Source organism: Dipodomys ordii, unplaced genomic scaffold (genome assembly GCF_000151885.1).
Source record: "Dipodomys ordii isolate 6190 unplaced genomic scaffold, Dord_2.0 Scaffold55, whole genome shotgun sequence".
NCBI lineage: Eukaryota > Metazoa > Chordata > Mammalia > Rodentia > Heteromyidae > Dipodomys > Dipodomys ordii.
The window spans coordinates 4481543-4498907 of NW_012267271.1; the positions used below are offsets into that span (position 1 = coordinate 4481543).

The following is a 17365-nucleotide window of genomic DNA, read 5'->3' on the forward strand; positions in this document are numbered from 1 at the left end:
ACTTGTGCTGCAGGCACCCCAAATCGAACCACATCCCTAGCTTACACTTTAACTTCTGAGAGGTCCCCGTGGACAGCGGCCAGCACAGGGGTCAACAGCTCACACTGGAGTCAAATCCTGGCCATCCAGCAGCTCTGTGACCTTTAGCAAGGCCCTTGACCTTGGGAGGCCTCAGTTTCTTCATTTGTCATTTGGGGAGAACACCACCATCTCTGAGCTTGTCATTTCCCAGCCCTGATACATCATTAGAAGGGAAACTGAGGCTCAGGGAGGTGAAGTGCCCTATGAACCCAGGGCCCCTGGGTTTGAACTCCTGGAGGCTGGGCATTGGCTGAGAGCTGCCTGGCGATCTACCTGGCCCTGCTTCCCCCAGACAGAGTGCTTGTGGGTGGATACACGCCCAGCCCAGTGACCTTTTATTGGCTTTTGAGTGAAATTACTAAGCACATGCACACGGGCTCCTGGAAAGCACTGGCTGCTCGGGGTCCCCAGCCTGCCATCAGGTTTTGAAGCGGGTTGAGCGCCGAGGTCGGGGCAGGAGGTTGGGGGGTTGACGCTTCACCTTGCTGGGGGCCTTGGCCCTGTCGTGGGAGCTGAGATGTGTGGGCAGGCGACCACTGCTGCTGCTGGAGGTGAACAGTGCAGTTAAGGCATTCCGGGCATTGATGGCACACCGGCGGCTCACAGGCCGATGGACTGTGGGGCTGGGCTTCTTGGCTGCTTTGTGTTTCTAAATACAGAGGCACAACAATAAGGCCAGAGTCTCCTAGAAGCTCTGGCCAGCAGCTTCTGGTCCTATGGCAGTCAAGACAGTGTCGATGTGCTGTGTGACCCCGGGTAGTGCACTCAGCCTCTCTGGGCCAAGGCTCTGGAGTTAAAAGCCTGATCCTCAGCACCTCCCAGGTCAATAACAAAGCACCCAGCACCATCACAGTGTGGATCCCCACCCCCTGTGGCAGTGTGGGGCCTGAGGGGACTTGAAGCATGAGGGAAGTAGCTGATGGGCCAGAGGTTGGGTCCCTGGACAGGGCGGGTGGTTGGGATATCCAGCTCACCTGCAGGTTCTCGATGTGGGCCTGGGTCTTGCAGTGGGACGGCTGCACCCCCGAGGTGCTGTGGTAGAACTTGCGGCAGATGCGGCACACATAGCCCATGACCGGCACCAGCAAGTCCACACCTAGGGCCAGACAGCAGGGCCCGGGCTCACTCAGTCACCCACCGGCCAGGGGTCCCTTTGCTCCCTCCCTCGGTGCCCTCTTGGCGGGAGAGGAGGAGGAAGTCGGGCACAGCTGAGATCAGCTGTGACAGCTGAGATCGGGGGGCGGCCCGGACAGGGGCTCAAGGCTGGAGCTTACCATACGCAGTGTCGGGGTCGCAGGTCTCTGCGTTCTTCCACTCCTCCACAGACAGGTCTCCAGAGCTCACCTGGAGACACGCAGTGTGGGCCTCAGAGGGGTCCCCAGCCCTTTACACGCGCAGGTCAGGGGCTTGGAGCCCACTCTGGTCTGAAGCACACCATTCCCTTGACTTCCAGGTGGTGGGGGGTGGCACGCTCTGAGCCTGGGCATGCTCTGAGCCATGGTGCATGTTAGTAAGTTGTGGCATGCATTCGTGAACCACAGAAGGCAACCTAGCACCTGGGTCCCAGGTGGGGGGCGGGGAGGGCTCTGCTGGCTCCAGCCCACCTCCCAGAGCCCACCCCAAGCACCTGCTTCAATAATTCCTCCTCAACCTCAATCTCTTCTTCATCCTTCTCCTCCTCCTCATCGCCCTCAAAGCAGCCCACGGCGTCCACGGTGATGAAGTGCTCCTCATCAGGGCTGGCTCTCTCCTTCTCCAGAGTCTTCAGCTGCTCAGAGGGGTGGGCGGGGAGCAGTTGAGACGCCAAGTGTCACTGATCCTCGAGAGTCCCAGTAGTTGCTGGGCACCAGTGGCTCATGCCTGTCATCCTAGCTACTCAGGGGGGCTGAGATCTGAAGGTAGCAGTTTGAAGCCAACTGGGGCAGGAAAATCCATGAGACTATTATCCCTAATGAACCACCAAAAAGCCAAAAGTGGAGCTGTGGCTCAAGTGGTAGAGTGCCAGCCTTACACAAAGAAGCTAAGAGACAGCATCCAGGCCCTAAGTTCAAGCCCCAGGACCAACACACACACACACGCACACGCACACACACACGCAAGCACGCATGCACACACGCACACACACACACACCACACTGAGTCCCAATAGTCCCTTCTGGACCTGTTGTGAGTTAAGCTGGGATAAACCTCAAACTACAATGTGGCCTTGGGGAAGGCTTTATGCCTCTCTGGGTTCACGTTCTCTGAGGCGCACGGGGGTTACCTCCTCAGCCTTGTCCTTGTGTTCCTGAGACTTCACATGTTCCACAAACTTTCGGGGGGTCTTGAAGTAGCGGTTGCACACAGTGCAGAAGGGCCTCAGGGATTGCTTGGCGATCTGAGGGAGAAAGAGGGCAGGGGGCATGGGTGGCAGGCGGGGTCCCCTGCTATGCACCACCCCACCCCTGCTAGTAACCAGGCAGTGCCCAGTGCCCCCACCTGGAAGGCCCGCACAGCTGCAGCAAGCCAGCCTGGCTCTGACCCTGCATGGCGTGTGCAAACACATCTCTTCCCAGTGTGGTTGGCTTGAGCCAAGGCAGCTACCAAAGGCTGAGCCTGCTGTGAGCCCCGTGGCTGAATGGCAGGGTGATCTCGTGCCCTGCCCACGTTGGACAGATGAGGACACGGACAGCCCAGAGAGGAACGTGACTCACTCACCAGAGGCCACGCTGAGAAACGGTCACACCCCGACAAGACATCTTTTCTTTCCACCCCATCCTGGGCTCCCTCCTCCTGCCCTCCAACCGGAGACGGGACTGCAGGGGTCTTCACGCACGCCAGTCCCTCCTACCTTGTGGTCCTGGGTCCTGCGGTGCTGGATCAGGTCCCCCATGTAGTATACCTGGCAGGTATTGCACCAGCGCTTTGGTGGTGGCTCTCTGAATGAGGACAAAGAAAAGGAGCACAGTGGGACACTGCGCTGGTGGGAAAGACAGCAACACAATTCAGCGCCCTGTGTGTGGTGCAGTGTAGAGCACATGCTTAACGTGAGTGAGACCCTGCCTTCCATTACCACCACTAAGAAAGAAAAAGGCTGGGTATGGTGATCCATGCCCGTAATCCCAGCTATGCAGAAAGCATATTTGAGGATCATGGTCCCAAGATAGCTGGAGCATAATGTGATCTTACCTGAAAAATAATCTAATCTGGTTAAGGGTTGAGTGTGAGTGCAAGGCCCTGAGTTCAAACCAGTACTACAAAAAAATAAATAAAGGAGGGAGGGGAGAAAGGAGGGAAGGAAGGGAAGAAGGAAGGAAGGAAGGAAGGGAGGGAAGAAAGGAGAGAAAAGAGAAAAAAATGGAAAGAAGCCAGGTGGCTCACACCTGTAATCCTAGCTACTCAGGAGGCTGAGATCTGAGGATCACAGTTTGAAGCCAGCCCAGGGTGCAAAACCCCTGTAAGACTCTTATCTCCAATAAACCACCAGAAAACTGGAAGTCATGCTGTAATTCTAAGTGGTAAAGCACTAGCCTTGAGCAAAACAAGCTCAGGGACAGTGTCCAGGCCCTGAGTTCAAGCCCCATGACAGAGAGAGGGAAGGAGGGAGAAAATTTTTAAAAGTTGAGCACTGGTGGCTCATGGCTACAATCAGAAATGGAGCTGTGGCTCGAAGAGATAGAATCCTAGCATTAAGCATAAAATCTGAGGGATAGCGCCCAGGCCCTGAATTCAATTCTTGATCAACCAAAGGAGGCTGGGTGGGGGGAAAGGGGGGAGGGGTATTCATAAACATTGTGTAGCATGACTGTAATTCTTAGGTTTTGTTTGTTTTTTAAGTGCCTGTCTTGGAGCTTGAACTCAGGACCTGCATGCTGTCCCCGAAGACTAGTGCTGTACCACTTGAGCCACAGCTCCATTTCTGGCTTTTTGGTAATTAGAGATCACTGTCATGGACTTTCTTGCCTGGCACAGCTTTAAAACACAATCCTTACATCTCAGTCTCCTGAGTAGCTAGGATTAAAGGCATGAGCTACCAGCACCTGGCTTTTTTCTTTTCTTTCTTTTCTTTTCTCTCTCTCTCTCTTTTTCCAGTCCTAGGGATTGAACTCAGGGCCTGAGCACTGTCCCTGAACTTCTTTTGTTCAAAGCTAGCACTCTACCACTTAAGCCACAGTACCACTTCCAGCTTTTTCTGTGTATGTGGTACTAAAGAATCAAACCCAGAGCGTCATACATGCTAGGCAAGCACTCTACCTCTGAGCCACATCCCAGCCCCACCTTTTTTTTTTAATGTCATCACTGGGGTTAGAACTCAGGACCTGGGTGTTATCCCTTAATATTTTCATTCATGGCTGGCACTCTACCACTTGAACCCACAGCTCCATTTCAGGCTTTTTGTGCTGGTTAACTGGAGATAAAGAATCTTATGGATTTTTCTGCCCTGACTAACACAGAACCAGGATCTTTAGATCTGAGCCTCCTGAAAAGCTAGCATTATAAGCATGTGCCACCAGGAGAGGGAGGGGGGAGAGAGAGAGAGAGAGAGTGCTGATACTAGAATTTGAACTCAGGGCCGGGGTACTATCCCTTAGCTTTTTTACTCAAGACTAGCACTCTTAGCCAGGTGCTGGTGGCTACGCCTGTAATCCTAGCTACTCAGGAGGCTGAGATCTGAGGATCATGGTTCAAAGCCAGCCCAGGCAGGAAAGTCCATGAGACTCTTATCTCCAATAAACTACTAGAAAACTGGAAGTGGTGCTGTGGCTCAAGCAGTAGAGCGCTCGCCTTGAGCTGAAGAGCTGAGGGACAGCGCCCAGGCCCAGAGTTCAGGCCCCACGACCGGACCCAAAAAAAAAAAAAAGACTAGCACTCTTCCACATCTCTATTTCCAGCTTTTTGTTGTTTAACAAGAGGTAAGAGTCTCATGAATTTTACAGCCCAGGCTGGGTTTGAACCTCAATCCTCTGATCTCAGCCTCCTGAGTAGGTAGGATTACAGGCATGTTCAAGGCACCAGCAAACACCAGGCTTCCTCCCCTCCCCATATAGAGTAGAACCTTGCCTAGCCTAACCTCGACCTCAAGATTCCCCCTCTGTCTCTCCAGTAGCTGTAATTACAAAGCCACCACACCCATATAAGCATTTTTTGTTTTGTTTTGATTTTTTTTTCTATACTAGGGTGTTTGAAATCAGTGTCCCACGTCTGCTACACAGGCACTCTGCCACTTGGTTGGTCATGGGACTTGAACTCTGGGCCTGGGCACTGTCCCTGAGCTCTTGAGCTCAAGGCTAGCATCCTACTACTTGAGCCACAGCGCCACTTCCGGTTTTCTGATAGTTTACTAGAGATAAGAGTCTCACAGACTTTCCTGCCCGGGTTGGCTTTGAACCACAATCCCCAGATCTCAGCCTCCTGAGCAGCTAGGATTACAGGCGTGAGCTACTGGTGCCTGGCTTGATTTATTTTTTTAATTTTAATTTTTCCCAGAAACCTGGCTCCTCTGTGCTCTGGGTGGCCTGTGGAGGCGGCGGGAGAGCAGCACTGGCAGGCGGTGCACGCTGGCTGCCACCAGCACGGGACACAGCTGAGCCCAGCCGGCCTCCAACGCTCACCTTTCCCTAAGCTTTCCCGCCCCGCCCCATTCCTGGACATGCTGCCCGCCCAGAAAGCCAAGCCCCCTGGGCAGGTCCCACCATGGGCAGTGACATCCCTCTACATCCCGGCAGCTTGTCCTAAGGGGGACCCAGGGAAGCTCGGACCTTGGGCAGGAAGTTGGCCTAGTTCTCCCCAGGGTGCCCCACAGGTGGAACTGGCACAGGCACCAGGGCAGCGGGTGCTGAGCCACAATCCACCTCCCTTCCACACAGATGGCCACACTGAGGCTTGAAGGCTGGGCAGTTAATGGCGTGAGGGGCCTCTGTGGAGGGCAATGCTTACCCTGAGGGCAGACCCTGCTGAGGGCAGGTACAGGCCCCCCGCGCCCCCCCAGCCCCCACTTACTCTGCCTCTCTCTCCAGGACATCCCGGGGCATGGGCAGCAGGGACAGCAGGCAGGACTGGCTGGCGTGCTCCATCTCCCCAAGCCGCTGCTGGTGCTGAGCCTCCAACATGTGGTCCTGGAACTCCTGCAGCACGGGGGAGCCAGGGGGCCGTGAGCGCGGGGGAGGACGACTCCGCCTGCGCGTCACAGCCACCCTGCCGTCTCTGTGAGGCCAGCGCTCTCACACAGCAGGGAGGGTAAACTGAGGTAGAGGAAATACACACCAGTTGGAGCCTCTGCCCCTCCCAGGGAGCACCCTGGTTAACTCAGGCCTCCACAGCGCGGCTCAGGGGAGGAGTGGAGTGACAGGACACAATAAGTTAATACTAAGCCGGGTGCTGGGGTCTCACACTTGGAGGCTGAGACCTGAGGATCGCAGTTCAAAGCCAGCCCAGGCAGGAAAGTCTGTGAGACTCTTATCTCCAATGAACCACCAGAAAACTGGAAGTGGCGCTGTGGTTCAAGTGGTAGATGCTAGCTTTGAGCTGAAGAGCTGAGGGACAGCACTCAGGCCCAGAGTTCAAGCCTCACGACCAACAACAACAACAACAAAAGTTAATACTATGCTTTTGCTGGCGTGTGTGTGCATGAGTGTGCATGCACACGCACACACACACAACAGTAATATTATGAGTGTAAGGATATATTTTTTGTTTGTTTTGTGTTGGTCCTGGGGATTGAACACAGACAGGGCTTGAATTCTGTCCATTAGCCTTTACCACTCATGGCTAGTGCTCAACCACTTGAGCCATACCTCCACTTCCAGCTTTTTACTGGCTAATTGGAGACTCTCACAAACTTTTCTGCCTATGCTGGCCTTGAACCTTGATCATCAGATTTCACCCTCCTATGTAGCTAGGATTACATACATGAACCACCAGAAAAAAGGCTGATCTAGAGCTAGGAATGTGGCTTAGTGGTAGAGTGCTTGCCTAGCATGCATGAAGCCCTGGGTTTGATTCCTTAGTACCACAAAAAATAGAGGAATTAAAAGAGAAAAAAAATGTATAAAGAAAAAGTAAAAAGGCTGATCTCAAACACTGGCCTCAAGTGATCCTCAGCCTCCTGGGTAGCTGGGGCTACAGAAATGTGCCACTGAACCCAACCAAGTCTACCATTATCAATGGTGTACTCACTAGGGTCATGTCTGGTTTAGGTCTTTAATGTCATGTTATGGAATCTTCCAGACCACTCAATAAAGTGGGTCCTGAACATTTCCTCACACGACACAGAAAATATAGGTGCGGTCATGGAATTCACCCCTACTAATGAGGGAACCACAACCTCCCAGCACTTCAGCCACAGCCCAAGACTTTTCATTTGCTTGTGAGGCAGATGCAGGGTTGATCTCTTGTTGGAGAGTTTATCTTCGCCTCAGAAGCGTGCACCAACACTCCCCACTAGAATTTATTTCCTGAGAGCTGCTGAGGGCTGATCTGAACCTCACCCACTTGACTCTTAAAAACCTGCCCTCCCAGGCTGGGAAGGTGGCTCAGTGGTAGAGTGCTTGCCTTGCAATGCATGAGGCCCTGGGTTCGATTCCTTAGCACCACATGAATAGAAAAAGCCAGAAGTGGCGCTGTGGCTCAAGTGATAGAGCGCTAGCCTTGAGCTGAAGAGCTGAGGGACAGCGCCCAGACCCACACAACTGACAATAAATAAATAAATAATAAATAAATAAAATAAAAACATAAACCTGCCCTCCCTCCAGATCACAAAATGCTTCAGAGGTGAAGCACAGCTGCCCGGGGCAGGGCCCGAGGGCCCTATGCAGCCACAGGGCAGCTGGACAGGTCAGGACTGCCCCTCCCGGCTGGCCAGCTCTGAGTACCTGCTGGCTGTTGCAGCTGGCCTTGCAGATATAGCAGAAGAACTGGAGGGCTGGCCTGGAAGGTACACTGGAGCCTGTGGGGGTGGCGGAGCTGGAGTCACCAGGACGGGGCCCGGATGTGACGGGTACAGTGCTAAAGGCCCGGCTGTTGCTGCTCTGCAGGATGGTGACTTTCAGGGAGCTCCCGGCACCCCACATCTACAGCAAGAGTAGGAGCAGAGTTTCCGCCATCAGGCAAGGCACTTGTGGTGAGCCAGCACTCAACACTGGTCTCCACTGTCCCATCAACCTCCTAACAGGGAAACTGAGGCTCTGGCTGCTCAATGATTGCCTTGCGAGTCCAGATCACATAGAAATTACTGTAGCTAGGATTTGAACCCGGATCTCCTCATTTCTAAAGTCTAACCCATACCACCCTTCAGACAACAGATGAGGAAACCGAGACCAAAATAAAAGGAGGCTTGGGCTGGGAAGGTGGCTCAGTGGCAGAGTGCTTGCCTTACAGGCATGAGGCCCTGGGTCGAATCCTCAGCACCACATAAGCAGAAAAAGCTGGAAGTGGCGCTGTGGCTCAAGTGGTAGAGCGCTAGCCTTGAGCTGAAGAGCTGAGGGACAGTGCCCAGGCCCAGAGTTCAGGCCCCACGTCCAGAAAAAAAAATAAATAAAATAAAATAAAAGGAGGCATTTGCCTCCTATTAAGCTAAAAGGCAGAACTGAGACTTGGGTCCCACACAGAAGCGTCCATTCTGCTCTCTCCAATATAGTTACTTCACCTGTGTGAGATGGGGGAGCAGGAAGGCAGGGAGGGGTGCGCAGTTTAGGAATGGGCAGGCCGGAAGGGACTCATCACCAAAAGCATCCTGGTCTTCAAAGGCACATGGAGATGACAGGACAGCTCAAGGTTTTATGCTGAGGAACCGTTGCCCAGTGTCCCCACAAAGCCAGGGACAGAGCTGCTGTCCCTTTAATAGGTGGGGAAACACAAGGGACCCCCCCACATGGCCTGGAGCAAGAGAGGCCACCTCCCCACACCCCAAGCTGCCAAGCTCTGGGACCATTCCCACGTCTACGCACCCCTAGCATCTCTTTTGCCCTTTTTTCACATTCTCCCACATCCAGGCCGCTGGGCGGCTCCTCCTGGGTCACATCCTCGCTGACCTGGGCGCACTCTGACTCTGGCGAGGCCTCCTCCATGCCTGAAATGACAAGTGTGCCCCCTTCCCAGAGTGCATTTACCACCCAGGGCTCAGCAGCTGCCTTCTCTGCCCACAACCAGGGCTCTGGTGGTCCTGGGTAGGGCCAGCCCCAGATCTGTGCTCCAGGCCCAGCCCTCAGTGCCTGGCAGCACCCAGGGTCCATGCCACGGGAAGAAAAAAGGGACCAGACAGCTGTCTCACTAAGATTGTGTGGAAGAGAGGGGAACATGGGGTAGAATGATATTAATCAAGATGCAATGTACTCATAACCTGACTTAGGGAACTGAAACCTCTTTGTGCAACTATTTAATAACAACAACAGTTATTTTTTTAAAAAAACACCATCTGGAGACCACACTCACCTCCCCCAGCTTCTGCGGTGCTGGCTAGGGCCTCCACTATGGCGTCATGAGCCAGGTCTGGTGCTTGCTCTGAGATGGACACTGGCTCCTGAGGCTGGTCCTCAGTCTCGTCCTGGGTCTGCTCTGGGGGTGGCTCCGACACCTGCTCTGCAGGCTGCTCCTGGGGCTGGTTCCTGGCCTGTTCTTGGGTATGTACCTGTACCTGGAGCTGTACCTGCTCCGGCTCTGGCAGTAAGTATTCTGGAGAGGTCTGTGTTTGCGCCTGCTTCTGCAGCTTTGGCTGCACCTGTGTGTCTGCTGGAGGCTGAGTCTGTGGCTGCACCTGGGTCTGCAAAACCCATGGCTGGATACGTGGCAGCACTTGGGTGCCCAGTGGCTCAGAGGTCTGGGTCTGCTTTGGTGCTGTTATGCGGGCTTGTGGCTGAACCTTTGCCTGTAGCTGCCCAGGAGGCCTTTTCTTGGTGAATTCCTCTGAGCTACAAAACAGTCCAAGATGATCAGACGGGCCAAGACTCAGTGACCAAGTCTAGCTCTACCATCTGCAATGGGGGGATGTGGGCAAACTCCATGGCTTTCAGGACCTTGACCCAGCCTAGCCTACACGTACTGTCACCTCCCCGCTCCGGGCACCCAGGCTCACCTCTGGGAGGCTGAGCCCCAATGTAGACTCCTGGGTCTGCCTGGAGTCCCCCAGGTAGACCACCTTCTTTCTGGCCAGAGGCCAAAGCTCACTCCTCATTCCAGTTCCACCCCTGTCTTGGGTGAAAGGCCCAGGCCATTCCTGGCAGTGGTTACCTCTTCAACCTCTTGGCTGGCGGATCCGAGTCCTCATGAGGTGCAGCCTCAACTGCCAGGGGGCGCCTCTCACTTGTGGTGCCATCGGGGTGAGTGGGCGAGTCCTGGTCTGCCATGGAGGCAGTGAAGGAGCAGAGATGCAAGGCGGGCCAAATCCTAGAGTGGCCCGTCATCCGGGGCCCTGTGCCCCACCCGAGGGCCCCAGGCCTCCTCTCCTCTCACCTTCCAGTGTGTCAGTGCTGAGTGCAGAGTCATCCTCAAACCCCTCAAGGGGGTCTTTCCTGTCTTCCAGAGGCGCTGTCTGGGAAGAAGAATCCTGCTTCTTATCAGAAACTGTTTTTTGACATGTCCCCCTCGCAAATATCCCCTTGCCCAAGAATGGCAGCCATTGTTCCCGGGGCGGGGCTCAAAGTGCTTAAGAGTCTTGAAAGGACCCAGGGACCCTCTAGAACGGGGGACAGGAGACTGAAAACACCCCCAGGATGTTGGGAGGCACACCATCCAGTTGGCCAGTGGCTAAACAAATCCAGGCTGTATTTAGTGGCTCAAATCTGGCTATTCAGGAAGCTGAGATCTGAGGATTGAGTTTCAAAGCCAGCCTGGGCAAGAAAGTCTGTGAGACTCTTATCTCCATTAAGCTATCAAAAAAAGTCTCTCAGTTTGGGGGCTTGAACTCAGGGCCTGAGTGTTGTCCCTGAGCTTTTTTTTCGGGGGGGGGGGGGGGAGTCGGTCCTGGGGCTTGAACTCTGGGCCTAGGCGCTGTCCCTGAGCTCTTCAGCTCAAGGTGAGTGCTCTACCACTTGAGCCACAGCGCCACTTCCCTGAGCTTTTTTGCGCAAGGCTAGCACTCTACCATCTGAGCCACAGCTCCACATGTGGCTGACACTGACACTGAAGAGTGTCACAGACTTTTCCTGTCTGGGATGACTTCCACCTGTGATCCTCAGAGCTCAGCCTCTGGGGTACCTAGCATAACAGGTGTGAACCACCAGTGCCTGTCTAATTAATCACCAAAAAAGCTAGAAGTGGAGTTGTGGCTTAAGTGGTAGAGCTCCAGTCTTGAGCAAAACAACTACGAAACAAGGCCCAGGCTCTGAGTTCAGGCTCTAGTACCAAAACAAATAAAAAGTAAAAACAAAAACAAAAAAACTGGTAGTTAAAGACACGGCAAAAATCACATCAGGGTATGCAAGTCTGGGAAGTGCTGGACAAATCTGTCCTCTGTGCCTCCCCCCCCTTACAGATGTTATCACTGCAGATGTTATCACTGCAGGGGGGGGCGGGGGGAATGAGCTACCCAAAGACCCAGAGAGCGCCTGAGCAGCAGACATGGGCGGGGGGGGGGGATGACGACACATTTTCAGATAGCCCCTCACATTCTCACCTCCACCTGTCCACACCAGCCACCACTCACCTTGCGATTTGGGGGGATGGAAGAGGAGTTCCGAGCCTTTCTTTGGGGATTCCGCCCAGAGAGGCTGAGCTGAGGGTTCATGGGGACCCCTGCAGGAGGAGGGCCGAGCAGGGACTGACGTGTGGCCTGGGGAAAGAACTGCTGCAGGTTTGGGGGAGCCAGCTGGGGTGTTGTAAGGCTGGGAGCTGCCAGATTTGGGGCTGCCATGCCGTAGCCTCGGAAGCTGCCTGCAGGTAAGAGAAGTGGGGTCACACAGTAGTTGGGCGGTAGAGCTAGAGGCGGGTGGGGGGTCAGTCCCCCAAAGCATTGTGGGAATATCACAGAGGGAATGTTGGCAGGGGAAGGGGTTTACAAGTAGGGTTTCCACTCTAGCTGGGGATAGGAGCTGCCTTTCCCGCCTAGAGCCCCCTGGTTAGCAGAGAAGTACCTTAGCCACCCTCTTACCCTCCAGGATGCTTTAGGCTACCTCCTTTAGGCATGCCAGGGCCCTAGTACAGGGCCTACAGGGAGAACCAGCCCTCTTCCCTCCTACAAAGGCCCACCGTGTGCCAGGGACTGGCTAAGAACATGCCCTCAGTCACAGGAATGAAGGTCATGTTACTACCTCTCTCAACCGCAAAATGGATACACAAATCAGAGCCACAGCTTGCTCATGGTCTACCCCAAGGCCCAGACAGCGCTCTGAGGTCCTCCTGATCCTCCTCCTTACCCTAACCCCACCAAACCCTACCAGCTCTATCCCTCCCGCTTCCTCGCAGTCTGGCTTCCTCTCTCCTTTTCCTGCTCCCTCAGAGATACGTCATCTCTCACAGCATTTTAGCCTCAGCTCTCCTACGGGATGGCCTCTCAAGCAGAGACCTTTTCAAAACCACATTCTGACCTCAGCTCTCTCCTGCACAAACCCTTCCTGCTACTCAAGATAAAGCACATGACTCCCAGTGCAAGGTCTGGCCCTGCTTACCTATCCAACTTCCTTTCTGGCCATTCTCTCCACATATGCCCCATTGCATTCCAGGTACATGTCCCTAAATAGTCCTTCAAACATCCTGTCTCTGGGCCTTTGTACATGCTGTCGTCCCCTCTGCTCCATTAACTTCTACACATTTTAGGGGTCTCTTCTTCAGGAGGCTTCCCAGACCCTCCGTGTCACCACGGGCTATCCTCTGTCCTAGGGCCAGCCACACATTTCCTTATCTACTTTTTGCTGTGCGTCCTCTGACTCAGCTCTGCACCCCAGGGGAAGCTCACAGCCTGGAAAGTATCTGAGGCATCAAGACAGTTGGAACTCTTGCCCCAGTGCTGGGATAGGAAGGAGAGGGTTAGAGGCATGGGATGGTTGTGCTGTGAGAGCCGGGTTCAAATTCAGACTCTACAGTACTTATTCCATAACCAAGCCAGTTCCCCCTTCTAAGCCTCAGTGGTAGCAGACACCCAGCTATATAGGAGGTGGAGGAAGAAGGACTTTAGTCCAAGGCTAGCCCCAAGCAAAAAGATTGAGACTCTGTCTAAAAATGATACATTAATAAAAACTAACGCATGCCAGGGTGCCCGTGGCTCATACCTACAATCCTAGCTACTCAGAAGGCTGAGATGTGAGGATCGTGATTTGAAGCCAGCCCTGGCAAGAAAAGATAGGAGACTCCTATCTCCACTTAACAGTAAAAAAGTCAGAAGTGGAAGTGTGGCTCAAATGATAGAGCACTAGCCTTGAACAAAAGAATACTCAGGGACAGCATCAAGGCCCTGAGTTTTAAAACCAGACCACCCCCCCAAAAAAAAAGTAAAACAAAAAGAGCTGGAGGTATAGCGCAAGTAGGAGAGTGTCTGTCCAGCAAGCGCCAGGCTCTGAGTCAAAATCTCAGTACTGTAAAAAGAAAAACTCATAGGGATAAAAAATAATCTTGCCTTATAATGTTTCAAGTGGACTCACTGAGGTACATTCATGTGCCTGATTCAGTTTCATTAGCATTAGCCTACAACAAATCCGCACCTCCATGTGCAGACAGCCAACCTAAAAAGCAGTAAGATAAAGATGGAAGAAATATCCTCAGAGGAAAATGGATGAATGACATACACAAGTCACAGAAAAAAAATTAAAATACACATGGTTAACAGCGATGAATGAAACATAAATGAAAACATCCAGACCTTCAGGAGATGCAAATTAAAACACAAATGGCCCAGCTTTTTTTTTTTGCAAACCAACTTAAGTTATATGCACATAGAAATTTACATATATATAGTTCAAAAAGCATGTAATACCCAGTGTTGCCGTGGGCATGGTGAGACTGTTACTGTCATACGTGGCTGGTGGCATTCCAAACTGGTCCAGTCCTTTAGGAAAGCAATTTGGCAATACTTATCAAAAGTCATAAAACACGCTGTGCTCCCCCTGACTCAGTCATTCTACCTGGACAATCTCTTCTAAGAGAACAGTATCGGGCTGGGAAGGTGGCTCAGTGGTAAAGTGCTTGCCTTGCATGCATGAGGTCCTGGGTTCAATTCCTCAGCACCACAGAAGCAGGGGGAAAAATCCTGAACTGGCACCGTAGCTCAAGTGGTATAGCGCTAGCCTGATCTGAAGAGCTGAGGGACAGTGCCCAGGCCCAGAGTTCAGACCCCATGACTGACAAAATAAGAAAGAAAGAAAGAGAGAGAGAGAGAGAGAGAGAGAGAGAAAGGAAGGAAGGAAGAAAACAGTCTCACATATCGTATTTATACCATCGTGATTTCAAGTAATAAAAAGGAAAAAGAAAAAACCACAGGTAAACAACTGAAAATGTTTCAGCAAGCAAAGCCCTGCAGTGAAACACTGAACACCTACAGTCAAACTCTAGCAAAAAGAAAAGAACTAGCAGGCAGCAGTGGCTCACACCTGTAATCCTAGCCACTCAGGAGGCTGAAATCAGAGGATGGAAGCTTGAATCCAGCCTGGCAAGAAAAGTCTATGACACTCTTATCTCTGATTAACCAGCAAAAGCCAGAGGTAGAGCTATAGATCAATTGATAGGGTACCAGCCTTGGGCGGGGGGGGGGGAGAGGAGGAGGGAAGCCAAGGAGAATGCAAGGTACTGCTACTGGCAGAGAGAGAGACAGAGACAGAGACAGACAGACAGACAGATAGACAGAGACAGACACAGAGAGAACCTTATGCTGCCTAGACATATAGCAAAACATTGGCTGGTAACTTTCTTTAGGATATTAGTATTTTCCTACCTATCCCCCACCTTTTTTTTTTTAAAGCTGAGGACCAAACTTAGAGCCTTGGGCTTGAACTTGGGGCCTGGGCACTGTCCCTGAGCTGCTTTTCCTCAAGGCTAGCACTCTTAACACTTGAGCCACAGCACCACTTCCAGCTTTTTCTGTTTATGTGGTACTGAGGAATAGAACCCAGGGCTTCACACGTGCTAGGCAAGCACTCTACCACTAAGCCACATTCCCAGCTCACCCCCCTTTTATTTTAACAAATATTTTCACTTTGAAGAAAGTGATTTTTTTGTCCCCTGGGGACTTTTCTGCCTAGGATGGCTTCGAACCATGATCCTCAGATCTCAGCCTCCTGAGTAGCTAGGATTACAGGTGAGAGCCACTAGCGCCCAGCCAGAATGTGACTTTTAAAATGGGAACGAGGGACACGTGCTGGTGGCTCACACTTGTAATCCTAGCTACTTGGCTACTAGCTTAGATCTGAGGATCCAGGTTTGAAGCCAGCCCAGGAAGGGAAGTCCATGAAATGCTGTGGGAGATAAAAGTCTTACAGACTTCCTGCCCCAGCTGGCTTCAAGCCATGATCCTCAAATCTCAGCCTCCTGTGTAGCCAGGATTATAGGTGTGAGCCACCAGTCCCTGGCTACATTTCTCTCTATCCATCCATATATCGCTTACATATCAGCTCCCAGGACTGACCACACAAATGTGTTCTAGCAAGGCTGGAGGCTGATGACCACTTCCTCAACCAGCTCCTGACCTGCCCTGCAACCGTGGGCACATGATCTCTCGCTAGGCCTCAAGTTTTCTCATTTGTAAGAGGAGATCAAGGTAATCTCCCCTTGGGATTCCTAGTAGAGGCAGGAGCAGCTTTCTTGAAAGAAGAGCTGAGACTGCTCTTCACGTGGGGAAACAAAGGCAAAGGCCAAAAATGCTGATGGTGAGGAGGCCCAGACTTTGGTCTATCTAGCTAGGCTAGCACTGACGCTGTGTGACCAAATGACCTCTGCTCAGAGACACTTCTGTGTGCATCAAAGGCCAATTAACTGCTTGTGAGTGAGGTGTGCAGAGCCCCACCCAGAGCCACAGCCAAGGGCACACCTCCCGGAGCCTCCTGTGAACGTGAGTGCTCCAAGGTCACACCCTGGGCTGTGGGAGCTGGTATGAGTGTGAGCAGTTACCTTGTAACTGCTGCAGAAGGAAAGCTCTCTGCAGCATGGAGCTATTGAGCAGGGGGGTGGCCGGGGCACCCTGGAGATTCAGAGGCTGCTGCTGAGACTGCTGCTGCTGCAGAAGACCCCTGTGTGTGAGGAGAGGGTGACATGGGGTCATCGGGATCTCCTTGAGATCCTTCGTTGCTACGCTCTCATCCCTTCTTTGGCAGATGGAAGATCTGTGGACTCAAATGAGGATGTCTCTGGGAGGAAGGACTGGGGTGAGGGCTCCAGTGTCCCACTGGAGGTTCTTCCCCCACCCCTAAGTAGAGAACTCACCGGTTAACAGTCATGGACAATGGGGCCTGGAGTTGGGACTGTTGGAGCAGCTGCTGGAGCTGCAGCAACTGTTGCTGCTGCTGCTGCAGTTGCTGCTGCTGCAGTTGCTGCTGCTGCTGCTGGAGCTGCTGCTGGTTGAACATGGTGGCTGAAGGAAGACACAGGGGTCACAGTGCAGCACCCCACCCCTCTAAGCCCACCTACCCCATCCCGCAACCATAAGTCCTGCCAGCTTACTGACAGGAGCAGATGCCACATGTGCACCCTGATCTTGACTGTCACCGACAATTCTGCCCCAAGCAAGATCCAACCACTCTCCTGTCCACCCCATCCCCCGATATCCTGCCCAAGGTCCGGCCTTCAAATCCACAACCTCACTCCCAGCTCTCCAACCCTGGCAGTTCCATCTTTCCAGTCCAAGCCCACCTCCCCCCACCCCACCCCAGTTCAGCCTTTCTGGGCACCCAACACTTCCTGATGCCAGCCTCTTCCCACTCACGCCCTCTCTCTCACATATGTTGTCAGTTAACATCAGCCCCCCCACCACACACACACACACACACACACACACACACACGCACACACACACGCATTTGTTTTCTCCGAGAAGCCCGGAGAGGAAAGCCTCCCCGCGCGCCCCTCCCCCGTCCCTCGACGCCCTCCCCGCCCCCGACCCCCATTCTTCCACCCAATTCCTCCGCAGACACACCCAACACCGGATCCCGGGACCCGCAGCCGCCACACAAAGCCCGCAGCCTCGATGCACGGGGGTACCGACCCGCGTCCTGCGCCCTCCCCGCCCCCTCCCCGAGCTTGAGAAGCACGCACCGCCCTCCCCCGCCCCCCTCAGCGATCGGGTCGCCCCACGGAGAAGGGCGGACAGCGCACCAACTACGTGCAGACCAAGGGGCTCCAGCTTGCAGGTTCCGGGGCTCCCGGGGCTCGGCCCGTGTCCGGCGGGGGCCCG

The 17365-nt window shown here is 53.4% G+C and overlaps 1 protein-coding gene across 4 annotated transcripts; it reads right to left on the bottom strand.

Annotated features, from left to right (window-relative positions):
- Positions 1 to 403: 403 nt before the first annotated feature.
- On the bottom strand, positions 404 to 17359 carry Ciz1 (CDKN1A interacting zinc finger protein 1). Of its 4 annotated transcripts, none has more exons than XM_013021504.1 (17): positions 17287 to 17359; positions 16399 to 16546; positions 16087 to 16205; positions 13961 to 14032; positions 11699 to 11925; positions 10507 to 10585; positions 10285 to 10393; positions 9490 to 9965; positions 9006 to 9127; positions 7932 to 8129; positions 6061 to 6185; positions 2912 to 2999; positions 2345 to 2458; positions 1709 to 1849; positions 1356 to 1425; positions 1056 to 1177; positions 404 to 730 (listed from the first exon to the last, which is right to left on the bottom strand). In XM_013021504.1, exons 2-17 carry the CDS (start codon positions 16539 to 16541, stop codon positions 500 to 502), a joined length of 2436 nt encoding a protein of 811 aa, XP_012876958.1. In that variant the 5' UTR covers positions 16542 to 16546; positions 17287 to 17359; the 3' UTR covers positions 404 to 499. The 4 variants fall into 4 exon arrangements, with proteins under 4 accessions (XP_012876958.1, XP_012876959.1, XP_012876957.1 ...); XM_013021505.1 differs by having other exon boundaries at positions 1733 to 1849; positions 10507 to 10600; XM_013021503.1 differs by having other exon boundaries at positions 10507 to 10600.
- Between the last annotated feature and the right edge of the window lie 6 nt (positions 17360 to 17365).